The following is a 25,667-nucleotide window of genomic DNA, read 5'->3' on the forward strand; positions in this document are numbered from 1 at the left end:
CACTGAGCAGGGTCAGCCCTCGGTCACCTCGGAGACTCCACCTTCAAGTCTGTCACTGAGGCATCACCTTCTCCAGAGCCTTGGCTCAGGACTCCTACTGTTTCCTTTTACCTGGAGCTGCCTTACTGGTTTGGATCTCCCCAGGGCACTTCTAAAGCATTCTGAATTCTGCCTGGCTCTGTGTCCTGGGGCCTCAGCTGCCCCACCTGTAAAATGGAATTCATGGTGAGGTTGTACAGAGGAAATGAAACAGGAAACAGCTTGTACTAAGTGCTGAAGAAATGTTGCTATTTACAAAAGTAAACTATTACTATTACCAGAAGCATTTTAAAAAATATTTATTTGATTGTGCCAGAGATCTTAGCTGTGGCACGGGGGATTTTTAACCTTTATTGTGGCACTCAGGATCTTCTGTTTTGTTTTTAAGAATTTTTTTTCTTAAGATTTTATTTCCTTCATTTTTTGGACTGTGGTGGGTCTTCATTGCTACACGTGGGCTTTCTCTAGTTGTGGACAGCAGGGGTTAGTCTTCATTGAGGTGCATGGGCTCCTCATTGTGGTGGCTTCTCTTGTTGCAGAGCATGGGCTCTAGGCATGCGGCCTCAGTGGTTGTGGCTTGCAGGTTCTAGAACGCTGGCTCCAGAGTTGTGGCACCGGGGCTGAGTTTCTCCAAAGCATGTAGGATCTTCCTGGACCAGGGATCCCCTGCACTGCAAGGCGGATTCTTAACCACTGGACCACCCAGGAAGCCCCACGCAGGATCTTTACCTGTGGCACACAAACTCTTAATTGCAGCATGTGGGATCTAGTTCCCTGACCAGGGATTGAACCAGAGCCCCCTACAGAGCACAGAGTCTTAGTCACTGGACCACCAGGAAGGTCTCTACCAGCAGCATTTTAATCTCTCTGCATCCTTAACGCTTAGTACGAGGCTGAAGATATAATCAGGGCCAAATATGTGTTTGGTGGATGGATGGATAAATGGAGAGATTAAATGTGTTTCCAAAACATGAAAAAAAATTTGAGGGTGTTCCATGGGAGTTTGGGGTGGGGATGGGGGACCGGGAAGACTCTATAAGAGTGAACCTTTGCTGTATACCTGTGCATGCGTGAGTGCCTGCTAAGTCCCTTCAGATGTGTCCAGCTCTTTGCAACCCCATGGACTGTAGCCCACCAGGCTCCTCTGTCCATGGGATTCTCCAGGCAAGAATACTGCAGTGGGATCCTCCTCCAGGGGATCTTCCCAACCCAGGAATCAAACTGAGTCTCTTGCATCTTCTGCCTTGACAAGCGACTTCTTTACCACTAACACCACCTGGGAAGTCTGCGCTGTATACCTACCATACAGCAATACATTAACAAGCCAGCAGCTGTTTCAAAATTAAGTCATTGCATCAACAGCACACAGTGAACACAAGATGGTCAGTCCAGTGGCTCTGACAGTCTCCTGGATACCTGGAAAGAGAAGGGCTTACTCCAGCGCTTCCTCAATCCTAGACTGGAAACCCCCAGAGGGCAAGGTGTTTCTGGAGGAAGGGCCGCCCCACCACGGGCCCCATGTAAACAGCTCAGAGAACTGAGTTTTGCAGGAGTAGGTGGAGAGAGGAGCTGGGGAGGGCACTCTGTGTCTTGACCTGTGGATCCCGGGGCTTCCCAGACACCCTCCCCTCTCCAGCTCCTCTGGCTGCAGCCCTTCACAGCCTCCATGCACAGAAAGAGTTAACTCTGGGCTTAACTTCTCGAAAGAACCTGAAGCCTTTTATTCCCTGATCTTGCCCTCCTCCCTTTCTTTGCAAAGTCTTCCTGATCTTTATACTTCCTGCAGGTCTCTCCTCCTTACTCTCACCTCCCGGACTCCAAAAACACTCTGATTGCCAGGGTGGGTCAATGGTTAACACTCCAGCGGCTTTATATAAGCCTGCCCAGCCGCCTACCTGCTACACCGTCTGTCCTGCAGTTCCCTGGATCCAGAGGGTGACCAGGCAGCCCTCGTGGGTCCACACCATGGCCACCTGCTGGCAGGGCCTGTGGGCCTATCGCTTCTACCTGATCGTATTCTTCCTACCCATTTTCCTGCTGCCTCTGCCCATCCTCGTGCCGACCAAGGTAAGGACTTGGGATTCTGGGCATGGGGAAGCTCCAAGGGAGCAGGGGAGGGAACATCTGCCCCGGGCTGGGGCATCGTTAGGACCAGGAAAGCCCACTCATCCCTGTTAGCCTGGAGATGAGGCTATCACCTCCTGGTCCTCCTGAGTCTTAGGGGTTAAGAAGTCAAAAGTGGCTTTTGCTGGGTATCCAGTAGTGGGAGCTCAATGTGAATTGCTTAGGTCCACTTGACATCTACTGCCTTGGGAGGCAGAAAACCAGCTTCATAAAGTGCAGGTAGAAGCAGATGGGGTTGATCAGGAGAGTGTGAGCTGGTCTAGCAGCTGGAGAGTGAAAGAAGGGGATTAGAGGAAAACTGGCCTCAGGCAGTGGTGAATTTTTAAGAGGACAAACAGAAAGTGAAGGTGCTCACCTGTGATCCCAAGAGCTAAGTCTCCTGCGGAGGAGGGGTGGGAATTAATTGAACACGCCGATCCTGCCAGTGGGCGCTGCAGACGCACACCTTGAATGGAGGGGGAAATGTTACCGCTTCCTGCCCACCCCACGCAAACAGCAGGAGTCATAACTTGGGCTTTCATTTATTGGAGCCCCCGCTGCATGCCCCGTACCACACACCCAGTAACCCTCTCCCCGGTCTTATGAAGCAGGTTCTGACTCCCATTTTACAGATGGGGAAAGTGGTCACCCAAAATCCCAGGGCAGATCCTGTTATCTGGAGCTCAGATATTACATACTTTGGGGATCATCTAGTAAGTAAAAGAAGACAAAATTATGAATCTAAAACTAATACAGGACTTTGGGAAGAGTAGGGTCCAGGAGGTGGCCTTGAAGTCCAAGCTTCACAGGAAATGTGTCTCTGGCAAGCCACATAGACAGTGGCAGGGCTGGGGGTGTGGCCTGCCTACAAAGCCTGTGCTGTCTGCCTCCGGAAGGCTAAGACCGATCCTGGCCCTGAACTTGGCCCCATCCCACACCCACTCCCCTGCCACCCGGCAGCTGCCCACTGAGCCAACTGCTCAGAGAGGGAAACTGAGGCAGGCTTTTTATTCAAGGTATTCCAAAAGGATAAGGAACCAGGGAGGTAGTGGCACGGCTCCTGGTCAGGGACAAGGCCCCACTGACCTTTGAGATGACCCTAATCTCAGGCCAAAGCCAGTGGCATCTCTATGCTAAGGACCCATTAGATTGGCTTCCAAACAGGCTGAGTTAACCAAGTGTGTTAACCCCAGAAGGAAGGATGGACAGGAACCGTGATTCCCATGTTACTCCCCAGGAAAGTACAGCCCAGAAAGATTTGGTAACCTGCCCACCGTCACTCAGGAAAGCCCGAGTCAGTACAAGAAGCCAGGCTTCCTGGTGTGGATGGGATGCGTCAGGAGGCCCTGTCTTCTCTGGGCTGTATCCCACCTGTTGCCTGCACCCCACCTACCGCCTGCTTCCTACCTACAGACCTTGCCTCCCCTGTCCTGACTCAGATGAACTGCCCCGTGTCCTAACTGTGAGGCCAGCCCCTCCACTGGGGCCCTGGCTACCAGTCCCTCTCAAGGACTTTGCTCCTGTAATTATCCTCTCCTCTCCTGCATCATCAGCTTTTCCCTGTTTGCCTGATCTCTCCCATCAGCATACAAACAAGCCTTAATACGAGTCTCATCAAAATACAAAGTCTCCTTCAAACCTACAGTCCCTGCATGCATGCTCACTTTCTCTGCTCTTTCTCACAACAGAAAGCCTCCGAGACTGTCTACGCTGCCCCTCTCACCTCAGACAGCTCCGCTCCCGAAGGCTCTTCCTACCTAGAGGGCTCTCGTCGCGTCCCCGTCAGCATCCGTGTCACGGAACCCTTGGTCCCCGCTCACCTTCCTCAACCACTCAGCAGCATCTGTCACAGCCGGTCTCCTCCTCTTTGCTGTGCTATTTTCTTTCGGCTTCTCCTGGGTTTCCTCTTCCCTTGACTACTTTTCCTGCTCCTTCTCTCTATCATCACTCCTGCCCTAGGTGACCTTCTGTTTTCTCCTGCCGTTAAAAAAGCTCCTCTGCCCTGATGATTTCCCAATCGCTAATTCCAGCTCTAAATTCCAAACTTGCATTACCCAACTAACACGGGACACCTCCCCCCGCCAAAACCTTCCTTTTTACACAGAATGCCTTTGGCATACTCAAAACACAGTCCTGATCCCTCATCTCTCTCAGCTGACTCTCTTTTTGATCTTACGTATCAAGAGAAGGCTCAACGTCCGCCTCAGAGCCATTCCTGGTGCCTCTGTTTCCTTCACTTCCACAAGCACCAGCAGGTCCTGTTGACTCAATTTCCCCAAAATACACTGAATGGAATCACTTTCCACTGCCTCCACTCTGGTCCAGGCCACCAGCGTTTCTCTCCCATCCCTACCCGTCCCCAGACCATTCTTTTTTTTTTATCTAGTTGAAGCATATTTGATTTGGGGCTTCTCAGGTGGCTCAGTGGTAAAGAATCTGCCTGCCAAGCAGGAAACACAGGTTCAACCCTGGGTCGAGAAGATCCCCTAGAGAAGGAAATGGCAGCCCACTCCAGTATTCTTGCCTGGGAAATTCCATGGATAGAGGAGCCAGGCGGGCTAAAGCCCAGGGAGGGTCAAAAGAGTTGGACACGACTTAGTAACTAAGCAACAACAGTAGTTGATTTACAATATTGTGTTAATTTCTGCTGTACAACAGTGATTCAATTGTACCTATGTATTTTTTCATATTCTTTTCCATTATTATTTATCACAGGATATTGAATATAGTTGCCTGTGCTATACAGTGGGACATTGTTGTTTATCCATTCTGCATATAATACTTTTTGCATCTGCTAATCCCAAACTCTCGATCCATTTCTCCCCTACCCCCACCACCCCCTCGGCAACCACAAGATTGTTTTCTATGCCCCTAGATCATTCTTCACTCAAATGCCAGGATGGTCTTTTCCAAACATAAGCTCATGTCACTACCCTGCTTAAAACCCCACATAGGGTTCCTGTCAAACCTAAAATCCAAGCTGTCAGGGAGGCCACGAGTCCCCAGGGCTCCACCCCTGCAGACCCTTCCTCTCCTTCCCTGTATCCTTGTTCTTATTTGCCCTTCTCCAGCCTGGCTTCCCAGGTGGCGCTAGTGGTAAAGAACCTGCCTGCCGATGCAGGAGACATAAGAGACAGGTTTGATCCCTGGGTGGGGAAGATCCCCAGGAGTAGGAAATGGCAACCCATGCCAGTATTGTTGCCTGACAAATCCCATGTACAGGGGAGCCTGGCGGGATCACAAAGAGTCAGGAACAACTAAAGCAACTTAGCACTGCAGCCTCCCTAGCTTTCTCTCTGCTCCTCAAATTGCTCATCTTCCTGCCTGGAATATTCTTCTCTCAGAGGCTTCCTTCTCTAGGTGTCCACTGAAATCCACCCAGAAAAAAACTTCTCTGAGCAGTCCCAATCATTCATTTTTATAAAAACCTGTTATTTAAAGGGCTTTCACTCTCTGAAATGATGTGTTCCTTTACTTCCCATTTATTCTCTGATCCCCCTACTTTAGAATGTAACCTCCATGAAGGCAGGGACTTTGCCTTTTTCCATGCAGAATCCCCAGCACCTGGCACATAGTAGGTGCTCAACAAATACTTGTCAAATGACTGAGTGAACAAGTGAATGCAGGTAGAGACAGCCCTATCCTCAATTCCAGCTGAGTCCCTGCTCTCTGCAGTGAATTCCAAGCTTACCTCCACACCCCTGGCCCCTGAAGTGGGTAGGAGGGGGCCCAGAAAAAACTCAGCTCACACCTGTGTCCATATAATACTTGTTGACATTTCTTGAGTATTTTTTATGTGCTGGTCATTATGCCAAGCACTTCAAAGCACTAACCCACTTATTTCTCACAATCATCTCTGAGTTACTATGAGGTTACTACTTCCATCTCCATTTTACAGACATGTAAATCCTGAGTGGTAAAGGAATTTTCCACAAGTCCCAGCTAGAAAAAGGCAAAGTCTGGACTGGAACCTGGCCTTGGCCGAGGCTGTCTAGGGATGCAGAGTGGTCCCCCGGCGTGTCACCTCTTGAGCAGTCTATCTCATGTTCACCCAGCCATCAATCGATCCTTCCACCATCATTCAGTCTAGGATGTCTGTGGAGTTCTTGCTCTGTGCTAGGGGTTACTGAAAAGAAATATAGCTGTTCTGTCTTCAAGTCACTTTCAGTCTGGAGGACCATGTGTTCCTGCCACCCAAACTATAGCCAGAAGCCTGCAGGAGCTCAGAGGAGGGAGAAAATCCTTCCAACTGAGGTGAGGGAGGATCTGAGTTGGGCCTTGAAGGCGGAGTGAGATTTCAACAGTGAGAAGCATTAGTGGAGGGCAGGCCAGGTGACAAGAATGCTAGGAGCAAAGGCATGCCGGCTGGAAATAGTAAGTGTGTTTGAAGAATTAGTAACAGAATCCTAGAAATTCCCATCACCCGCTGGCAGAGGGGTTCCTAGTGGTTGGGGGACAGTGGGGTCTGATATCTCAGTGCTCCCCCAACCCTGCAATCAGATACCTAAGAATGATGTGCCGGAAACCTTACGTCTATTCACTCACTCATCAGGAAAAGTATCACATGACAGTTACTGTTTAGGTGCAGTGGGGTGGAAAGTAAGATTCATGGAACCTGTGATCCTGGGGGTAGGGGTGGGGTGGAAAGACACACAAAAGGCGCATACTGTCCACACAATGCAAAGCATATAGCAGGCTGTGACTCTGGCTTGGGGAGGAGCTGCTCTAGACAGGGTGATCAGAGAAAGCCTACTGGGGTGCTGACATTTACCTTAGGACCTGACTGGCGAGTACGAGCCAGCCAAGCCCAGCTCTGGGCCAAGAGCTGTCTAGGCAGAACCCACAGTGAAAGGCCCAAGGCCAGGGGCAAGCCTGGCAAGGAAATAAGGCCAGCATGGCATGGAGACCCGAGTGAACAGATAACCTTAGAGCAGCGGGGAGAGGTCAGCCAAGGTCAGCCCTGCACGGCCCAGGGAAGGAGAGAGGATTTTATGCTGAGGGTCAGGAGGGATAAATACTTGCTCGGAGGTCAAAAAGGCAGCAAGTTAGAGTGGTTGTTGCTCAGTCCCTCGGTTGTGTCCAACTCTTTGTGACCCCAGGCTTCCACCAGGCTTCCCTGTCCTTCACCATCTCCTAGAGTTTGCTCTGACTCATGTCCATTGGGTCGATGATGCCATCCAACCAAGTTAGAGTTGAAAATGCAAATATCTCCCAAGATCCAACAGAACCACTCATGCAAACCATCTCCCTGTGGTACCGTGTTTGCCAGGACAGAGCTTAGCTGAAATCCAGACTGTATTTACAGTAAGAATAGAGGGCAGGATTTCTTGCTCTGCGTTTTTGTTTGTTTACTTATTTTTGTTGTTGTTGTTGTTTTGGGCCGCACTGCTCAGCATATGGAACTTCCAGAACCAGGGATGGAATCTGCACCCTCTGCAGTGAAAGCATGGAGTCTTAACCCCTGGACCACCAGTGAAGTCCTTTTGGTTTTTTTGTTTTTACGATTTCTTACTCTTAGGATACAAGAGTAGTAGGTATGTGGAAGCATGTGCACTTTAAGTTCTGTGTGACTAAAATACCCTTGCACAGGTGCTAAGTCGCTTCAGTCATATCCAACTCTTTGTGACCCTATGAACTTTTGCCCGCCAGGCTCCTCTGTCTATGGGATTCTCCAGGCTAGAATACTGGAGTGGGTTACCATTTCCTCCTCCAAGGGATCCACATTTCCTGAGGCTCCTGCATTGCAAGGTGGATTCTTTACCACTGAGCCACTGGGGAAGCCCAAAATACCCTCACTGCCAGCAATTCCTGAACCCCAAAGATGGACCAGTATGGTGGGCCTGAACATTGCAAAGAATTTTGACCTCGGTTCTGGGAACTGCCTCTATCTTTTGAGACTTCCTGGATCTTGGTTGAGATGGCAGAGTCCAGGAACAAATCAGGGGTTTTTGGAGCCAGATAGATGTGGGTTCAAACCCACTTGGTAGCATAAGCAGCCATGTGACTTTATCAAGCCTCTCACCTCTAAGAGGCCACTATCTCAACTAAACGAGATGACCTGTGTGGGTAGACTGCCTGGCACGCAGGGCTCGGCAAACAATGATTTCCTGTCCCTTCTGCCCCTTGTCTGAATTCCACACCCCTAGGAAACACAACTGGGTTCCCTGGGTGGCTCAGAGATAAAGAATCCACCTGCCAAGCAGGAAATATGGGTTTGATCCCTGGGTCAGGAAGATTCCCCTGGAGAAGGAAATGACAACCCACTCCAGTATTCTTGCCTGGAGAATCCCGTGGACAGAGGAGCCTGGCGAGTTTACAGTCCATGGTGTCGCAAAGAGTACAACTTAGTGACTAAGCAACAACAAGGAAACTCAACAGTGTTTCGGGCACTGTGTGGATACCTGACTTATGCCCATAGACGACTTCTTCTATTCATGAAGACCTTGGTGTTCCCACCAGTGAAACAGGAAGGCAAGGCGTGTCCCCTAGGGCAGTGAAGTGTGGTCCCTGATCAGCACTGGACTGTGCGGAGTCAGGTTTGTGACCTCTGAAGGTCGTGAGGGTAGAGTCAGCCTCCAAAGCCAGGGCGATTCCTAGGGAAGAGATAGAAGGTTCCCCAATTCGAACTTTGCCCCCAGATTACCAAATCGTGTCCGCACTTCCAGTACCTGCTAAAAGAAGGTCAGGCATGGGAAAACCAGAGAGACTTTAGCAGAACAGTTTCCTGAACAGAACCCAACAGCGCTGCCCAGGGCTGTTGTGGGGATCAGATGCACGGAGGAGTGTGGGAATGCTTCGCTTCTCTTCATCTCTCACCTGCTGGTTTGCTCTCGAGTGGACACAAGCGGTTCTGGCCCTGGCCCCAGCTCTGATGTCAGGACTCTGGCCCCCACTTTTGTTGTCTCTGACACCCGGACCCATTGTTCTTCCCTTTGGCCTCTTAAAGCAGAAGATGATGCAACAAATGCATTCACATGAAGGTGCGGAAATAAACAAAGATCAGCCAAATGAGATCAGGCAGAGGAGAGAAGGTAGTCAGCCTCCACTGCCTGCTTCTGGCAGAGCCTCAAAGGCAAGGGGCGGGGATGCTTTAGAGTGGAGAGAGGCAAGGCTTCAGGTGCGCCCTGACTGGAGGGTGCTGTTAGGGGGACATTGCAGGAAGGCTAACTGGAAGCAGGGTGTCCTCTCTGATTGTTTGGAGAGCAAGTTTGGCTTTCATTGGTTGGTCCTCAGCTGGAAGTGGTGGTAGCAAGTGGCGGGGGTGGGGGCAGGCTGCAAAATTAAAGAGACTGGCAAGTCATTGAGCAAATCCTGCCTTGTGGGGGCCAGTTGCTATGGAGATTGTGGTTTGGCTACAGGACTGTGGCTGCAGAGACTGAAGGACTTATGTTTGCCTAAGGACTGGCCACTGTTGCCTATTATGTTTAGTCTCTCAAAAGTATTAGGCATTTGGATGGGCCTATTATTCCTGAAATATAACACACACACACACACACACACACACACACACACACACACACATCAATCTGTACCTCCTTCCCCAAGTCCACCCACATGGCTCCTCTCCTCAGGATCACTGTGCCTCTAGACACACAGGAAAGGCACCTAGAGTTTTCTCCTCCCACCTAACCCCGCAGCCATCACCCAGACCCTCTGCCTTCCACCTCCTAATATCTCTGGAGTCTGTCCTCCCTGTCCATCTACACTGCCATGACCTTCTCTGCGCGCCTGTCATCTCCCCACTGGACAGTCCAGCCTGGCCATCTGTCAACTCCCAGCTTCCATGGCTGCCGACCCATCTGCCACACTGTTGCAGGTGTGAGCCCCCTATTTTTATCTTGAGGCAATTGATTTATTTAATTAGGTGATACGTGCACATTGTACGAAGTCCAACAGCATGAAAGAATGAAGCATTTTCTTCTGTGATGAATGTAGACAACAAGCCACCATAGGATGAACAATATTTTTGACTTTGCCACCCACAGGAATCACAGATATTTTCAGATCGTATGAGAGCTATTGCCAGGACCTTGACATACTGTTGACGTTCATCATGGCTTTGAAATTACAGTAGCTACCAGCCAGTGAAGAGCTTACTAGTTAAGAGTCACATTATGTTACTATCTTGCCCATTTTTCATATTTTAATAACTGTATTTCAATATAAGTGGTTTCCTTTGTGATCCTTTGTGTGCATTTTATTTAATGTATTTAAAAACATTATTCTAAGAAGGAGCTGGAAGGCTTCATCAGGCTGCCAAGGGGATCCTGGTACAAAAACAGGGTAAGAATTCTAGAATCAGAGATTTTCCTATGTGTATACAAATACAGACATTTTAAAAAATCACATATGTAGCCTCCATGTAATCTTTTAATAGACACACCAACCTGACCACGTCACTCTCTCTGTTTACAGTCCTCCAAGGATCTCCCCATTTTACCTTTGTCTTCCAGATAAAGGCCTATATTCCTCTCAGGGCTAATGAGACTCTTCCTGAGCATTCCATCCCTTCCCCCACAAGAATGTATTTGCTTGTTTGTGCCTCATTCTGTCCCTCTATGCTTACTCCCTCATGCTGACACTTTTCTCCCACCCACCAAACTCCTATTCATCCTTTAGCACCCACTCAGTTTGCTCTCTCTGGAAGCCTTCCTCAGCCCAGACGGAAGGAAGCTCAGAGAAGGGGCCCCTTCTCTGGAACTCCGCTCTTTGGTATCCCCTTTGCAATGGTGCTGGCTGCCACCCAGGACCTCACCTCACTCCCTAGACCCAGTAGGGCTCCCTGCCCGCAGCATCCCTACTTGCCGGGGCAGAGGAGCAGTGGGAGTAGCCTGCCCTTGGGTTAACCTTCAATCACCAGGAGGAATAAGATGTAACATCTTTGAGATTGTGGACATTTTTGCCCTAGGCTGCTCTGTGCCAGTAATGGGTAAAGGCCATGATGCCCTCAGGTCTCCACCCTGTCCACACCCAGGGTCCAGAGTCTGCCCTAGATTCCCTGGTACCAGCATCTTTATTTGTACCTCATGCATCCACCCTGGTTCCCCAGCAGCCCAGGAGCACGTTTCTCTGCCAAGTTTAACCCAGACTGCCTGCTCATTGTCATCCACAGTTCTTTACAGCTGAAACCTACATAGTCAAATCCTACATCCTCATAATAACCCAGCAAAGTGGGTGTCTCTCTTATTCCTATTTGTAGATAAGGACACTTCATAAAAGAGAGCAATGTGTATACAGTTGGAAATGTTCAATATTTCTTATTTAAAAAAAAAAAAAACTCAAAGCTGAGAGATGTTAAATAGCTTGCCCAGGGACATGCAGCCGTAAAGCTGGGCCTGGGCACTCAGGTTTTCTGACCTCTGACTTTTGTTTCCCATCACAAAAGAAGCAAGCTGCCAGCCTTGGGGTTTGGAAGCCATCTGAGCATTTATCTCATCTGCTCGCTGTTGGTTTTGCCAGGCAGACAATCCACCATGGCTATGAACCAGCCCACATAGGGCACTCAGACTCCCTGAGGGCTGGAGCCAGGCCTGAATCATGTCTGTGCCCCAGTGCCTAATATTCATCCACTCACTCATCCAGTGTCAACTCCATAGAGGTGCTAGACACCCTGCTGGTGTGAGCACAAACAGATCCAGACCCTGCTCCCTAGAGAGTACAATCTGATGGCGAAGATGGATATTCATCATAAGAAATTTGTGAAAGCAAATGTTTAAGTACAGATTGTAATGAGTGCTATGCAGAAGAGGTAAGGGGACTTAGGGTGTAAAAAAAAAAAAAGGGAATATATACCTGAAACCTGTGGAGTTGAGCAGTACAGCAGGTTGAGGAGAAAGACAGTTGGGTCCCATGCCATAGGCCACCATCTGAGCTTGGCCAGCCCAAGATGTATAGAGATGGCAGCAAGGCAGAGGGTATAAGGTGGCCTAGGAGGCCGAGTCTGATTCCCAATTGCCCACTTTTTTTTTCTTCTTATTGCCCTGGGTCTTTGTTGTGGCACACAGGCTTTCTCTAGTTTTGGAGCACGGGCTCTAGAGCACATGGGCTCTGTAGTCACGGTGCACAGGCTTAGTTGCCCCACAGCATATGAGATCTTAGTTCCCAAACCAGGGATGGAACCCACGTCCCCTGCTTTGGGAGGTGAATTCTCAATCATTGGACCATCAGGGAAGTCCCCCAACTTCTCACTTCTAAAGCGGGGGAATGCAGACTTTGGAATCAGACACATTGAGGGACCAAAGAGAAAGGATCCCCTGGGTTTTGTTCTCATTTCTGAGCCATGAATGTCACTGACTGTCTGGTGAAGACTCTGGGCCGTTCTCAGAATATTGCTTTGAAATGCACAAAATAAAATGTATGGGACGGAGAAGGAAACCAACCATTCTGGAACACGGTTATAAAAGTATAAAAAAATAATTGCAGTTCAGAAATATAAATGTTTCCTTATTAAAGCATTAAATAAGATCTGGTGTTGATATAATTACTACCACAGTTTCAAGATAGAGATGGATGTAAACAATATTTTGAGATGCATTTTTGAGATCACTGTAGCCACTGATCTCTGCAGGTCCCTACAACTGACAACCACAGTTGAATATCCTTGACTAAATTCTCATTAGTACCATCAACAGTTGTCTGGTTTTGGGAATTCCCTGCCTGTCCCGCGGTTAGGACTCAGTGCGCTTTCACTACTATGGGCTCCAGGTCAATCCCTGGTGGAGGAACTAAGATCCTTCAAGCCTAGAGATACGGCCAAAAAAAACACCCAGTTTTGTTGCCTGTGTTCATAACCTTAGTTAGATGTTAGCTAAAAGATGAAATAGTTTTCCCACCCAGCTTCATGGACCCTTGGCATTCCACGCCCTAGTTAAGAGCCCCATGATCCAGGAAGAGTAGGTCAGTGGGTTATGCTACAGCTGGACTGACTGCCCGGGAGGGCAGGATGGGAACACAGATCCAGAGCCACCAGAGCCAGGAAAGACTTCCAAATGGAACTCTGAAACTGGTTTTGGTTTTGACCCAGAGACAGAGAGATACGGAGAGGGATGCCGGAAAGTTGTACAGGAGTACAGGAGCGATAGATTCGACACACTGGTGCTCACAGCTCCCTTTGGAGGGTGCGAATGGGGACCTGGAATTGAAGGAATTTGCCCAGAGCCAGGCAATGGGAAGTGGCAGGCCCCAGCGAAAATGGTTCTGTTTGGATCCTAAGCTCTAACTCACGCCCATTCACCCTGCTAGCCACAGCAAGCTTGAGACTGAAGGACACCCCCTACCTGCAAGGCATCAAGCTCAAGGTAGAAGGCAAAACCCTGGGGCTGAAGAACCAGACAGTCTGGATTCTTCACTGATTTGTGTGACTTTGAAATATTTAATTTATTGGCACCTTTATTTCTTCATCTGTGAAATGAGAACAATAGTCATTTCTAAATCACAGAGCAACTAAATGTGATTGGGAACCACCTGAAGTGTGGAGAGCACGATGTCCATGGAGCAGACCTCAGCGATACTTATGCTGTTGTTTTTTGCAAAGCTATCTTCTTGAATCAGCAGAATCATCCATCCCAGCTCCCCTCCTTGTCTCTGGCCAGAGAATTCTAGGGGGTGGGGGCCACACTAGAGTCCAGAGGAGCTGGCCTGCCCGTAGCCTGTGGGGGAGGATGGGTAACAGGCCATGACATCACCGTAACTGAGAAAATGGTTGAAGAAACAGCGATTTCAGCAGAATCTACCTCCAGCTAGGGGAGGAAGAGGTGTAAGTCTCTGATCAAGGATCAAGGCATTCCCCACCCACCGTGCCACTTTCGTGTCCAGGGGAGAAAAGTGGTGGATGTTTCATGGAGAGAAAGTGAGCCTGGCATCAGAGACACTTGGCTAGGCAGGCTACATGCCACACCACCTGCGCCTGCCACTGATACAACTCCACGGGGAGTGCTCTGGGAATTGTGCAATCCTGGATACCTTGCCTAGGTTTCCACCTGGCTCTGCCCCTCCCTGGTTCTGTGACCATGAGCAAGCCGCATACCCCCTGGAGGTCCTCTATAACATGAGACCACCACACCCACCCGTGGCTATAACTTGCTGTTGTTCAGTCGCTCAGTCATGTCTAACTCTTTGCAACCCCATGGACTGCAGCATGCCAGGCTTCCCTGTCCTTCCCTGTCTCCTGGAGCTTGCTCAGACTCATGTCTCCTGAGTCAGTGATACCATCCAACCATCTCATCCTCTGTCACCCCCTTCTCCTCCTGCCTTCTATCTTTTCCAGCATCAAGGTCTTTTCCAATGAGTTGGCTCTTCCCATCAGGTGGCCAAAGTATTGGAGCTTCAGCCTCAGCATCAGTCCCTCCAATGTATATTGAGGACTGATTTCCTTTAGGATGGACTGGTTTGATCTGCCTGCAGTCCAAGGGGCTCTCAAGAGTCTTTTCCAACACCACAGTTCAAAAGTGGCTCTAACTACAAACTTGAAAACGCCCAGCTCCTAAAAGTTATTCAGTAAACAGCAGCTTCCTCTCCCTGAGACCTTCCTTCCAACCGCAGGGTACTAAGGGCCTGAGGTATAAGGGGGGAGCCCAGCCCATACCAGGTGGAGAGGGCAAGAGGGGCAGGGCAGCTGAGACAGGTAAGAGAGAAGGTGCCCCTGACGAGGCTTGGATCCAAGTACCCCTCCTGGAGGCTTCCTTCTGGCTGATGACTGCCCTGCCTGCTCTCCCTCCCCTGGCCTGCGGAGAGGCCCTGTGAAGGTGGGTGGGCCCCTGACATCTCGGCTGGCCAACTTTCTGCTCTAGGTCCCCTACCAGGCCTGAGGTCAGGCCTTCCTAGCTTTGGGAGCTTCCTGAGGGAAAGGGGGGGCCTCTGGTACCCCAAGACTCACAAAGCCATGACTCAGGGTTTACGCCACAATTCTCCGTACAACACAGGGATGGTGGAACTTTTCAGATATTCTATTTTTTTTTAATGTTTATTTACTCATTCGGCTGCTCTGGGTCTTAGTTGCAGCCCACCGGAACTTTACTGACGTGTTCGGGGTCTTTATTGTCATGTCCCAATCTTTCAGTTGCGGCATGTGAACTCTAGGTTGCCGTATGTGAACTCTGGGTTCTGGCATGTGGAATCTAGTTCCTCAACCAGGGATAGCACCTGGGCCCCCTGCATTGGGAACTTGGAGTCTTAGCTACTGGACCACCAGGGAAGACATGTTCTAGAAACGTGAATGACACCTCATGGAGTTGTGCAATGCCGGGGTCATGCCGGGATCACTTGGAAGGAGACGCGTGCCATCCCCAAAACTTTTCAATGGTTAGTGAATCATTCAGAAAAGATTTGCTCTGAAGCCTCCTGGGTCCTGAACTCCGAGGATCCAGATACGGCAAAACTGACTCTGTTCTCATGGAACTCACCTGCTAGCAGAAGGAACAATTACTATTTAAGCGTCATACAAATAGAGGTATTCTTATAGACTCTTGATAAAGGAGGGAAGGTCAGAGCTCCAGGCAGTGCCCCACAATTCCTAGGCTCCGGTTTCATTGAGATGAGCCCCCCATCTCATCTAAGAATCCTCATCCAAGCCCCCTGCAATCCCCAAGGGGATAGGATTATATCCAACAGCTTGATTATAATGTCTAGACTCCCCAAGGCTAAATACAAGGAGGTGAGTGTTTTGCTTTCTATTTCCATTTTTCCTTTTTTTTTGGCCACACTGCATGGCATGAAGGATCTTAGCTCCCTAACCAGGGATTGAGTCTGCACCCCGTGCAGTGGAGGCATAGGTTCTCAACCTCTGGGCTGCCAGGGAGGTCCCTGTCTCCATTTTTGAATGAGACCTGGGTTTGGGAGTCAAGGGCTGCGGGTTTTACAGGGTCTCCCTGCACTGTCACAAATGGTCTGTTTGCTCTGGGGACGGGAGGTGATGTGATTTCGAGATACAGGCCTGCCCCCTCCAATAGCTTGCTGTTCCCCTCCTGCCTGCAGGAAGCCTGTTGTGCCTACACCATCATCCTCATGGCGCTGCTCTGGTGCACCGAGGCACTGCCGCTGGCCATCACTGCCTTCCTCCCCGTCATCATGTTCCCCATGATGGGCATAATGAATGCTTCCACGGTAAGCCTCTCCATTCACGCGAGGACGTGCTCCCAAGGATGGAGGGGTCTGCCCTAGGACGGTGATGACGGAAGAAACCTCATCAGAGGCAGAGCGCATGGCAGACGGGTCCCTGCCTCTGCCTGGCAGGTTGGGGAGCACAGAGGGAGGAGTCAGCTAGAAGACCAGGAAGAAGGCATTCTAGAAATGTCAGGGGCACAGTTGGTGTCAAGAGTTAATTCAAAGTGGAAGCAATTAGGCCTAGACTAGGGGGGAAAGGGGGCTTGATAGCCAGCCAAAGAGCCTGTCTCCTTCTAGTTCGGTGGTTCTGAAACTTGAGCATGCACCATGATCGCCTGCAGGGCCAGTTAAACAAAGACTTTGCTGGGCACCACTCCAGAGTTTCTGATTTCATAGCTCTGGGGCAGGGTCTAAGCATTTCATTTCTAGCAAGTTCCAGGCTGGTGCAATGATGCTGACCCAAGCATCACAGAGAACCACGACTTTAGCTTCTGAAACAGCATTAAATTCTCCCAGTCAGTGGTTTGAAGCATGGAAGAATTCAGGCTAGACGATCTCTCAGTCATTGCTGACGGAAGAACGGGTTAATCAGAAAGAGAGGAAACAGTGGGGGATCCAAAGATCATTTCCATTTGGGTCCAAGAGCCCAGGGAACCAACCTCTCTCTGTTGACAGACATAACAGTGTCGGCACCCCATAAGCCCTGTCCCCGCCTCCAGGTCAGCCTCGAGTACCTGAAAGATACCAACATCCTATTCATTGGGGGGATGATGGTGGCCCTCGCCGTGGAGAACTGGAATCTGCACAAACGCATCGCCCTCCGGGTGCTCCTCATCATCGGGGTGCGGCCCGCCCTGTGAGTCCCCACAGACCAAGACGGGAGGGCCTGGGGTGCGGGCGCTCTGGGCCGCCAGTCCCTGCAGGAATGCTGGAACACCAGTGTGTGGGTCTGTCCATTGCTAGGCTGATCCTGGGCTTCATGTTGGTGACGGCCTTCTTGTCCATGTGGATCAGCAACACGGCCACCACCGCCATGATGGTGCCCATAGCCCATGCTGTTCTGGAGCAGCTGCACAAGATGCCCACAGACAGGGATGTTGAGGAGGGCAGGAACAACCCCGCCTTTGAGCTCCAGGAACAGAAGGAAGAGACCAAGCTTGATGAGAAAGGTGAGGCCAGGCCCTGCCCCAAACCCCTCTTGGGGAGGGTCTGAGATGATGTTCATGATAGGAGGAGTCATCTGAGCACCGATTTTTTTTTTAATGTTTGGCCACACCGCCACGGCATGTGGGACCTTAGTTCTCTGACTGGGGATCGATCCTACATACTCCCTACGTTGGAGGACAGAGTCTTAATCACTGAACCATCTGGGAAACCCATATCTTGGCAACTTTTGGGACAGAAGAGGGAAGCAAGAAGTTCAGTGACTAGCTTGTTCTGGTGGGCTGAGATTTTTCCTGGCTTTGAAATGAAAAGTCCCACAGGCTGGGAATTTCCTCTGCCCTGGGCAAACCCAGATGCTAGGTAACCTGGCAGGCCGAGAGCAGGAGCCTGGGTGGGCCCTCAGGGGTCTGGGCTCTATTCTTCCTGTGCTGTTTGAATCATCTTCTTCCCTTCTCTGTGTCTCAGTTTCCCTCTCCCAAGAGAGGTTGGTCCAGGTGGTATCCAAGGGTCACTCCATCCTGAGACCCCAGGGAGTGCCTGCCCTTCCAGACCTGGGGGCAGCCTCAGCCCTCCCTGCAGCCTGGGTCTAGGCTGCTAAGTGACAAGGCGCCCCAGAGGCCATGGAGCCCCTGCCATGCTCCCTGAATCTGGCCCTGCACCCACTCCCAACCCCAGCTCTCCCTTGTTCCCAGACAAAAAGCAGGATTGCCCTGCTCCACTGACTCCTTCAGAGTCCAAGACACAGCAGAACAAGGAGCAGCTCCGCTTCAGCCAGGGCCTGAGCCTGTGTGTGTGCTACTCGGCCAGCATCGGGGGCATCGCCACCCTGACCGGCACCACCCCCAACCTGGTGCTGCAAGGCCAGGTCAACTCGTGAGTGATTGATGGGGAGAGGGTCTGCATTCTGACTGGGGGACAAAGGGAACTGGCTTGTCACCGGGCAATGCCACACAGCGGCCCTTATTCCCCTTCAGGATCTTCCCCCGAAATGGCAACGTGGTGAACTTCGCCTCCTGGTTTGGCTTTGCCTTCCCTGCCATGATCATCTTACTGCTGCTTTCCTGGGTGTGGCTGCAGATCCTCTTCTTAGGATTCGAGTAAGTGGCAGAAAGGGGAAGAGATGCCCAGGTGTCTGCCCTTACCCGTTGGGAGCGCCTAGTTGGGTACCCAGGTAGCCTTTTGGGAAAGGACATAATCACCATCTCAGTGAGAAAACCTCTCCCTCCCAAGGCCCTTCTGTGCCCTTGGTCCCCCATTGGAGGGAATGATTGGAGAGTATTATCCCATCTATTAGATAAGCAAACTGAGGTTTGAGGCACGGTCCATAGCTAGACATGTCAGTGCTGGGATAGAAAACCAGATCTCCTGGTGCCCAGGCCAGGTCCCACTCCATAATGATCCACAGTCCTCTCGCAGGTGCTGAAGGAGTGTACGCTATGAGCTTGGTCAGTTACAAAAGTGCTGACGCTTGTGCTCCTACTGTGTGCCTGGTCCTGAAAACACTGCAAGCGCTAGGCACAGGCCTTGTCCTTGGAGCTCACCATCTAATGGGTGATGATAAGGTGGGGGCAGTGACAGACAGAAGCCTAGGTGCTGTGGGAATACAGCCCAGGAGAGCAGAGACTCCAGAAGGCCCCTGGCAGAGACGACACCTGAACTGAATCTTGCTGAGTTAGAAGTCAGCCAGGCAGAAGATGAAGTAAAGGCATTCAGCAGCAGGAATATCTTGTACAAAGAGGCAAGAAAGAACATGCTGGGTTTGGGGAAACTCCAGTTCTGTGTGGGTGAAACATAAAGAGCAAAAAAAAGGAGAACCAGGGGGCTTCCCTGGTGGTCAAGTGGTTAAGAATCTGCCTTCCAATGTAGGGGACACAGGTTCCATCCCTGGTCAGGGAACTGAGGCCCCACATGCCACTGGACAGCCTGCCCACCACAACCAGAGGGAAGCCCACACCCTGCAACTGAGACCAGATGCAGCCAAAAAATATTTTTTTTAACCACAAAAGAAAAAACATTAATTGCAAAAGAAAAAATGTAATTATTTTTTAAAAAGGAGTATCAGGATACAAATCTGGAGAAGAAGGCAGGGAGAGATTATAGAGGAATCTAATGTGCCACCTTGTTCTTGAGGCCAAGAGTAGTAAGGAGGTTTTATTCTGACTTCCAGACTTTGTCACTAGAGCTCCAAGTTGAAAATCACGTGAGACCTTGCTGGGGCTCAGTAGGAATTGAGTCTGGGATTGATTATTGATTTCTGCTATGAGTCCAACCTAGGAGTGGTGGTATGAGTGTTACTGTGATATAAGTTGTTATTTGTCCTTCCTACCCAGGCAGGGGGTGGTCACCAAAAGTTTTTTTGCTTGTCTCTCTTTAAAAAAAAAAAATTTTATTTCTTTTAATTGGAGGTTAGTTGTTGCTATAACATTGCTTGGGCAGGTGCAGGGAAATTGGGTTGAGGTTGGGGCTGATACAAAGCAGTGTTAGTCAAAGAGACCAGCACAGTGCCAAGCACCATAAAGGATTTAAAGATGTGTGAAACGTGATTTTTGCCCTCAAGGAACTCACAGTCCAGCAGGGGAGCTGAGATTTGCCCAAACAAAGAGTTAAACATCAACGTGAGTTAAACCAACGCAGGTGGAACAGGGTGCAGACCCCTGTGCTCCTTCGGACAGTGTGGGTGGGGCTCAGGCTGGCAGAGGGTGCCCAGAAGCGGTAGGAGAGGGAGGGGAGGATTTCCTGAAACGTTATTGGGGGAGAGGAGTGATGAGTCAGGGCCCGAAGGAAGCACAGGGTCCAGGCTTCTGGGGCCTTCTCACTCTGAGCAAGGGAAAGCTCAGCACAAGAAAACTCCTGGAAGCATGGAGGGGTCAGTGAGACAGATGGAGCAGGGCCAAGTACAGGAAAACCCCACCCCCTACCAGCCCCTCTGCTAAATAGGAGCCCTGACAAACCAGTTGTTTGTTCAGTCACTCAGTCATGTCCAACTCTTTGCAACCCCACGGACTGCGGCACGCTGGGCTTACCTGTCTGTCACCATCTCCCAGAGCTTGTACTCATGTCTATTGAGTCGGTGATGCCATTCAACCATCTTATTCTCTGTCATCCCCTTCTCCTCCTGCCTTCAGTCTTTCCCAGCATCAGGGTCTTTTCCAATGAGTCAGCTCTTGGCATCAGGTAGCCAAAGTATCGGAGCTTCAGCTTCAGCATCAGTCCTCACAATGAATATTTGGGACTGATTTCCTTTAGGATTGACTGGTTTGATCATGCAGGCCAAGAGACTCTCAAGAGTCTTCTTCAGCACCACAACTAGAAAGCATCAATTCTTCGGTGCTCAGCCTTCTTTATGAATAGAGTTTGTAAACCAGAGTCTTCTGCTTTTCTTCCAGAACGTTGGGGGCATCAAGGTCTTAGTGTAGTAACCCTAAGGAGGCCTTTGCATGTCTCAGCCTTTAAGACACAGGCACTCCTGGGAATTCCCTGGTGGTCCAGTGGTTGAGACTTGAGCTTTAACTGCTGTGGCCCAGGTTCAATCCCTGGTCGGGGAACTAATCCCACAAGCAGTTTGGCTAGGCCAAAACAACAGCCATCAAAAAGAAACAAAACCTCAGGCCCTCGGAGCCCCTTGCTTCCCTGCCTGGTGTGGGGGCCCTCACAAGCTGTCGCCACCCCCACCTGCAGCTTCCGGAAGAACTTTGGCTTGGGGGAACAGAGCAGGAATCAGGAGCGAGCAGCTTTCGAAGTCATCCGGAGAGAGCACAAGCTGCTGGGCCCCATAAACTTCGCGGAAAAGGCTGTCACCTTCCTCTTTGTCCTGTTGGTGGTGCTCTGGTTCACTCGGGAGCCAGGCTTTTTCACGGGCTGGGGTAACCTGGCTTTTTCCGATGACACTGGGAAGAGGTGAGCATTGTGGGGAGGAGGAATACTTCTGGGAGGAGGGAAGGGAGCAGGGCCCCCAACTCAGAACAGGAGGGAGGATGGCACGTCTAGGGAAGGGGTTCCTCTCCAGCCCCCAGCCCCCTCATGACCCTGAGTAGCCTTGAGCCTCTAAACCTGCCCTCCCTGCCCCACCCACAGCATGACATCCGATGGGACAGTAGCCATCTTAATCGCTGTAATTATGTTCATCGTGCCCTCCAAGATCCCAGGGCTGACTCAGAAACCAGGTAAGCACCTGGCCTGGGGCAGGGAAGGGCCTCTGGGCAGACCCTGCCTTCTGGCACTCAGCCTCCCTCCCACCATACTCGGCCGGAGTAGACAAAGCCCAGAGAAGCTGGGCTGACTTGCCAAGGGCACAGGGACTCAGGGGCAAAGCCAAGATGTGGCAGAACTGAGGGTCCCTCTCTCCCATGCATTAAGCTCTAATCAAGACCGCTTGGAGAGTCCCCCGGGGCGGGGAGGGGAGGGAAACCCTGTTGGCTCCTGGTGACCCACCTTCTTCTGCTTGGGGAGTAGGAAACCCAGGGAAGCTGAAGGCCCCTCCTGCCCTCCTCACCTGGGATATAGTAAAAAAGAAAATGCCTTGGAATATCGTGATCCTTCTGGGTGGTGGCTTTGCCCTGGCCAAGGGCAGTGAGGTGAGAGACCCCACCCCCTCCCCAGCCCCGTTGGTGGAGACCCTGTGACAGGGAAAGAGGGGCCCTGCTTTTCTCCCACCCCGGGGAGCCCTGACCCCCCACGTGGAAGCCCCCTGGTGGGCAGAGCCTTTGCAGCAGCTGGAGAGACAGGTAAGAGCCCTAAGGGAGGGAGAGAAAACACAGGCCGCAGGGACCTCTCCCCAGTAGAGTTCTCAAAGCCAAAGAGAAGGCAGGAATTTCTGGTGAGCAGGGACTGTACTCAGGACCACCCGGGCCCTTCCCTCACCCCCTGCCGGACAGAGAATACATCAGCTTTAACACCAGGGAGTAGACAGAAGGCGTTGGGTTGATGCAGTTTGTTGGCTGAAGCCACCAGGGGGTGCCATGATCATACCCAGCCACGCTCTGGGGACCGGGCCATCATTCTGCAGAGCCTCCACCCAAGAGGGGAATCATGAACCTGCACCCCTAGGCCTTGGGATTCTGGCTAATCTCATTCACTGCATAGACAGGAGCTTCCCTGGGTCGGGGATTGGTTAGTTCAACCATCAAGCACTCATTGACTGTGCCAAGCTCTGTAATGGGTGTTGAGTGCTAAGTGGGTAATGGTGTATAAAATAAAGTCCCAGCTCCCTGGGATTTACAGTCTGGCATTACAGGAGCTCTTCTGACCCTGTGACTGTCCCTGTCCCCCTGCCAGCCTGTTCCCAGCTTCTACCAGGGCCCTTCCCCCTCTCCCTCCTTGCCAGGAGCAGGTCCCTTCTTTCCCAACCTGCCGGGCTGGCGGGGGCAGGGAGAGGGCTAAAGTTGGCCAGGGACCCCCAGAAGAGAGGTCAGGAAAACAGGAGTCAGTGGGGTCAGAGGTCTTTTCTCCCACCAAGCCCCACGTTTCCCGAGAAAGCCCTTTGACCCCTTCTCTTTGCTACCCATCTCTTTCTCCCCACATCCAACTGTCCTTCAAGAGGAAGAAAGGGGGCTTCCCTGGTGGCTCAGTGGTAAAGAATCCACCTGCCAATGCAGGAGACATGGGTTCAATCCCTGCTCCGGGAAGATCCCATATGCGTGGAGCAACTAAGCCCGTGTGCCGCAACTACTGAGTGTGTGCTCTAGAGCCCAGGAGCCACAGCTGCTGAAGCCCACGCACCCCAGAGCCCACGCTCTGCAACAAGAGAAGCTTCTGCAACGAGAAGCTTGCGCATCTCACCTAGAGAGCAGCACCCCTTGCCGCGACTAGAGAAAAGTCCGAGCAGCAGCACAGACCCAGCACAACCAAAATTAACTAATTAATTGATTGACTGATTTTTAAAAAAAGCAGGAGAGGGAGACTTTGGTTTCAGCTGGGTCTCTTCGTTCCCTCCCAAGCTGCCCTTGACTCTGAAGACTCTAGAGAGGTGTGGGCAAGAGCAGGACCTGCCCCAGAGCCTCAGCCGAGGACTCTGGAGCCCCAGGCGGCCCAGCCTCTCACCCACCACCCTCCTCTGCCCGCAGGAATCGGGCCTGTCGAAGTGGCTGGGGGATAAGCTGACCCCACTGGAGAGTGTGCCGCCTGCTGCCATCGCCTTTATCATCTGCCTCCTGATTGCCATCTTCACTGAGTGCACCAGCAATGTGGCCACCACCACACTCTTCCTGCCCATCCTGGCCTCCATGGTGAGCTTGGCCTGGCAGACACACCTCCTCCAGGGAGCCCTGTTGCCCATCCCAGCCAGGGTCAGAGCAACCATCTGCCCCCTCCCTCCTCTCACTTCTGAGAAAGGACCCCCGAGGCTCCACCCTTCCCTAGGCTCTTCAGTAACCTTGGGCCCCAAGGCCTTCTGGCCCCTGACTCACTCCATCCCTGGTGGCGTCACCCCTGGAGTATCCTGCTGGGGCTCACTGGTGGCCCCACCCCACATCCCTGGCCCAGCTCCGGTTCTGGTCGTTCCTGAGGTGACGGCGTGAAATTGCTTCCCGGAGCGTCCCTAGCCCCTGCTTCCTCAGGCGCGTTCCCGCAGCCTTTGATGACAGCACCTTGAGCCCCTTTGAGATCCATTTTATGAGTCCCTCCCCTTCCCACGCCCCACTGGGCAGGGCCGCACACTTATCCCCTCCAGAGAGGTCAAGGGGCCCTGCCCAGGTCACCCAGTGCCCTCTGGCAGAAGTGGGGGGCTCATGGCCAGAGTGTGTATTGGGGTGGGGGTGGGGGTTGGCCCTCAGAGAGGGAAGGAGAATTGGGGGGTCAAGCCTTCCCTTCTGGGAGGGGGGCTGAGACCAGCTCTGCCCCACGGTCTCCCCCTCCAGTCGCAGGCCATCTGCATCCACCCTCTCTACGTCATGCTCCCCTGCACCCTTGCCAGTTCCCTGGCCTTCATGCTGCCTGTGGCCACCCCGCCCAACGCCATCGCCTTCTCTTTCGGAGGCCTCAGAGTGACGGACATGGTGAGTGGCAGGGGTCTCGAATGCCTCGGCCCGCGCCGCTCTGTCTTTCCACCTTGGTAGGCCACAGAGTAGCTGCAAGCGTCTGAGATCCTTGGAGTTCACGGTGGACCCCGCTGGGGCGGGTGACGGGGGCAGGGGAGGGCATGGTCCCCTCTTGAGGGTCTCCAGGCCCTGCCAGCCCTAGGCCACGGAGAGGGAGAGGAGGGGTGAGGAATGCAGGGGCACCAAGAGGCCAGGCACCCACACCCAGGAGATGGACTCAGAGAGCATGAGACCCAGGGCCCCGGGAGCGCCCCTCCCCTTGTCAGCACTGGCAGTAAAGTCAGTGGCAGGGACATCGCCTTGTGCTGCAGGTTAGACTCAAAGGGGGACTTCCCAGGGAGAGTTCTGCTAATGAGAGAGCTCCAAGCACATGTGAATACCTAAGGGATAGGTGCTGGCCCAGCTCAGCACCCAAGCATTCAGATTGACTCTCCTCACCCCAGGCCCGAGCCGGATTCATGCTCAACGTCATTGGGGTTCTCGTCATCACGCTGGCCATCAACAGCTGGAGCATCCCCATGTTCGACCTGAACAACTTCCCCTCCTGGGCCCAGTCCAACACCACAGGCCTCTGCGGGGTCAGCCAGGCAAATGTCACAACATCTAGCCCCTAGTCCGAGGGATAATCTGGCCCAAGCCAGAAAGACCCACCTCATTCCTACTCCTGTGAGCTGGGAGGGGACACCAGGCTCCAAGCCAAACTTTGAAAGGCACATGTGTATCTAACCTCATGTGTGTGTGCATGGAAGAGGTACGTGAGCTCAGTCCTGTGTGTCTGAGGAAACTGTGTGTATGTACATGCGTGTGTGTGTAAAGACAGTGTCATGTGAGGATATTTGGCAAGGGGGGATTGTGTGTGTGCACATGATCCGAGGTGTGTACACTTGACTGTGTACCCATGTGAGGTCACAGACATGATAACGTGCTCTGTCTGGCACTCCAGGTCTTTGCCTCCCCAGCTTGGTGGGCAACTAGACCCCTTTGTCCTCTATTTATTGAAACTCAGGGTTAGAGCCGCCTGGGCAGCAAAGCCTACCAGCAGTTGTTATGGCAGCAGTCTCTGGGACCAGCCCAACATACTGAGTTCTCCCCAGCCTCTCAGGTTTGGGGAGAGGGTTCAAATATCTGCCCCATTAAAGTCTTGCTGTGGAGTGTGTGGTTGGTTTATCATGGCACTTTCCAGGGCTAGGTCCCCAAACGTGGTTCAGGCCCCAGATTGAGGAATAT

At 51.8% G+C, this 25,667-nt stretch overlaps 1 protein-coding gene across 1 annotated transcript; it reads left to right on the forward strand.

Annotated features, from left to right (window-relative positions):
• Positions 1 to 1,887: 1,887 nt before the first annotated feature.
• Positions 1,888 to 25,054, forward strand: SLC13A2 (solute carrier family 13 member 2). Its single transcript, XM_052658245.1, has 12 exons — positions 1,888 to 2,106; positions 16,114 to 16,242; positions 16,962 to 17,098; positions 17,206 to 17,411; positions 18,099 to 18,279; positions 18,381 to 18,503; positions 21,085 to 21,303; positions 21,481 to 21,569; positions 21,859 to 21,980; positions 23,469 to 23,630; positions 24,261 to 24,398; positions 24,884 to 25,054. Exons 1-12 carry the CDS (start codon positions 1,888 to 1,890, stop codon positions 25,052 to 25,054), a joined length of 1,896 nt encoding a protein of 631 aa, XP_052514205.1.
• The last annotated feature ends 613 nt before the right edge of the window (positions 25,055 to 25,667 follow it).

Source organism: Budorcas taxicolor, chromosome 19, assembly GCF_023091745.1.
Source record: "Budorcas taxicolor isolate Tak-1 chromosome 19, Takin1.1, whole genome shotgun sequence".
NCBI classification, from domain to species: Eukaryota; Metazoa; Chordata; class Mammalia; order Artiodactyla; family Bovidae; genus Budorcas; species Budorcas taxicolor.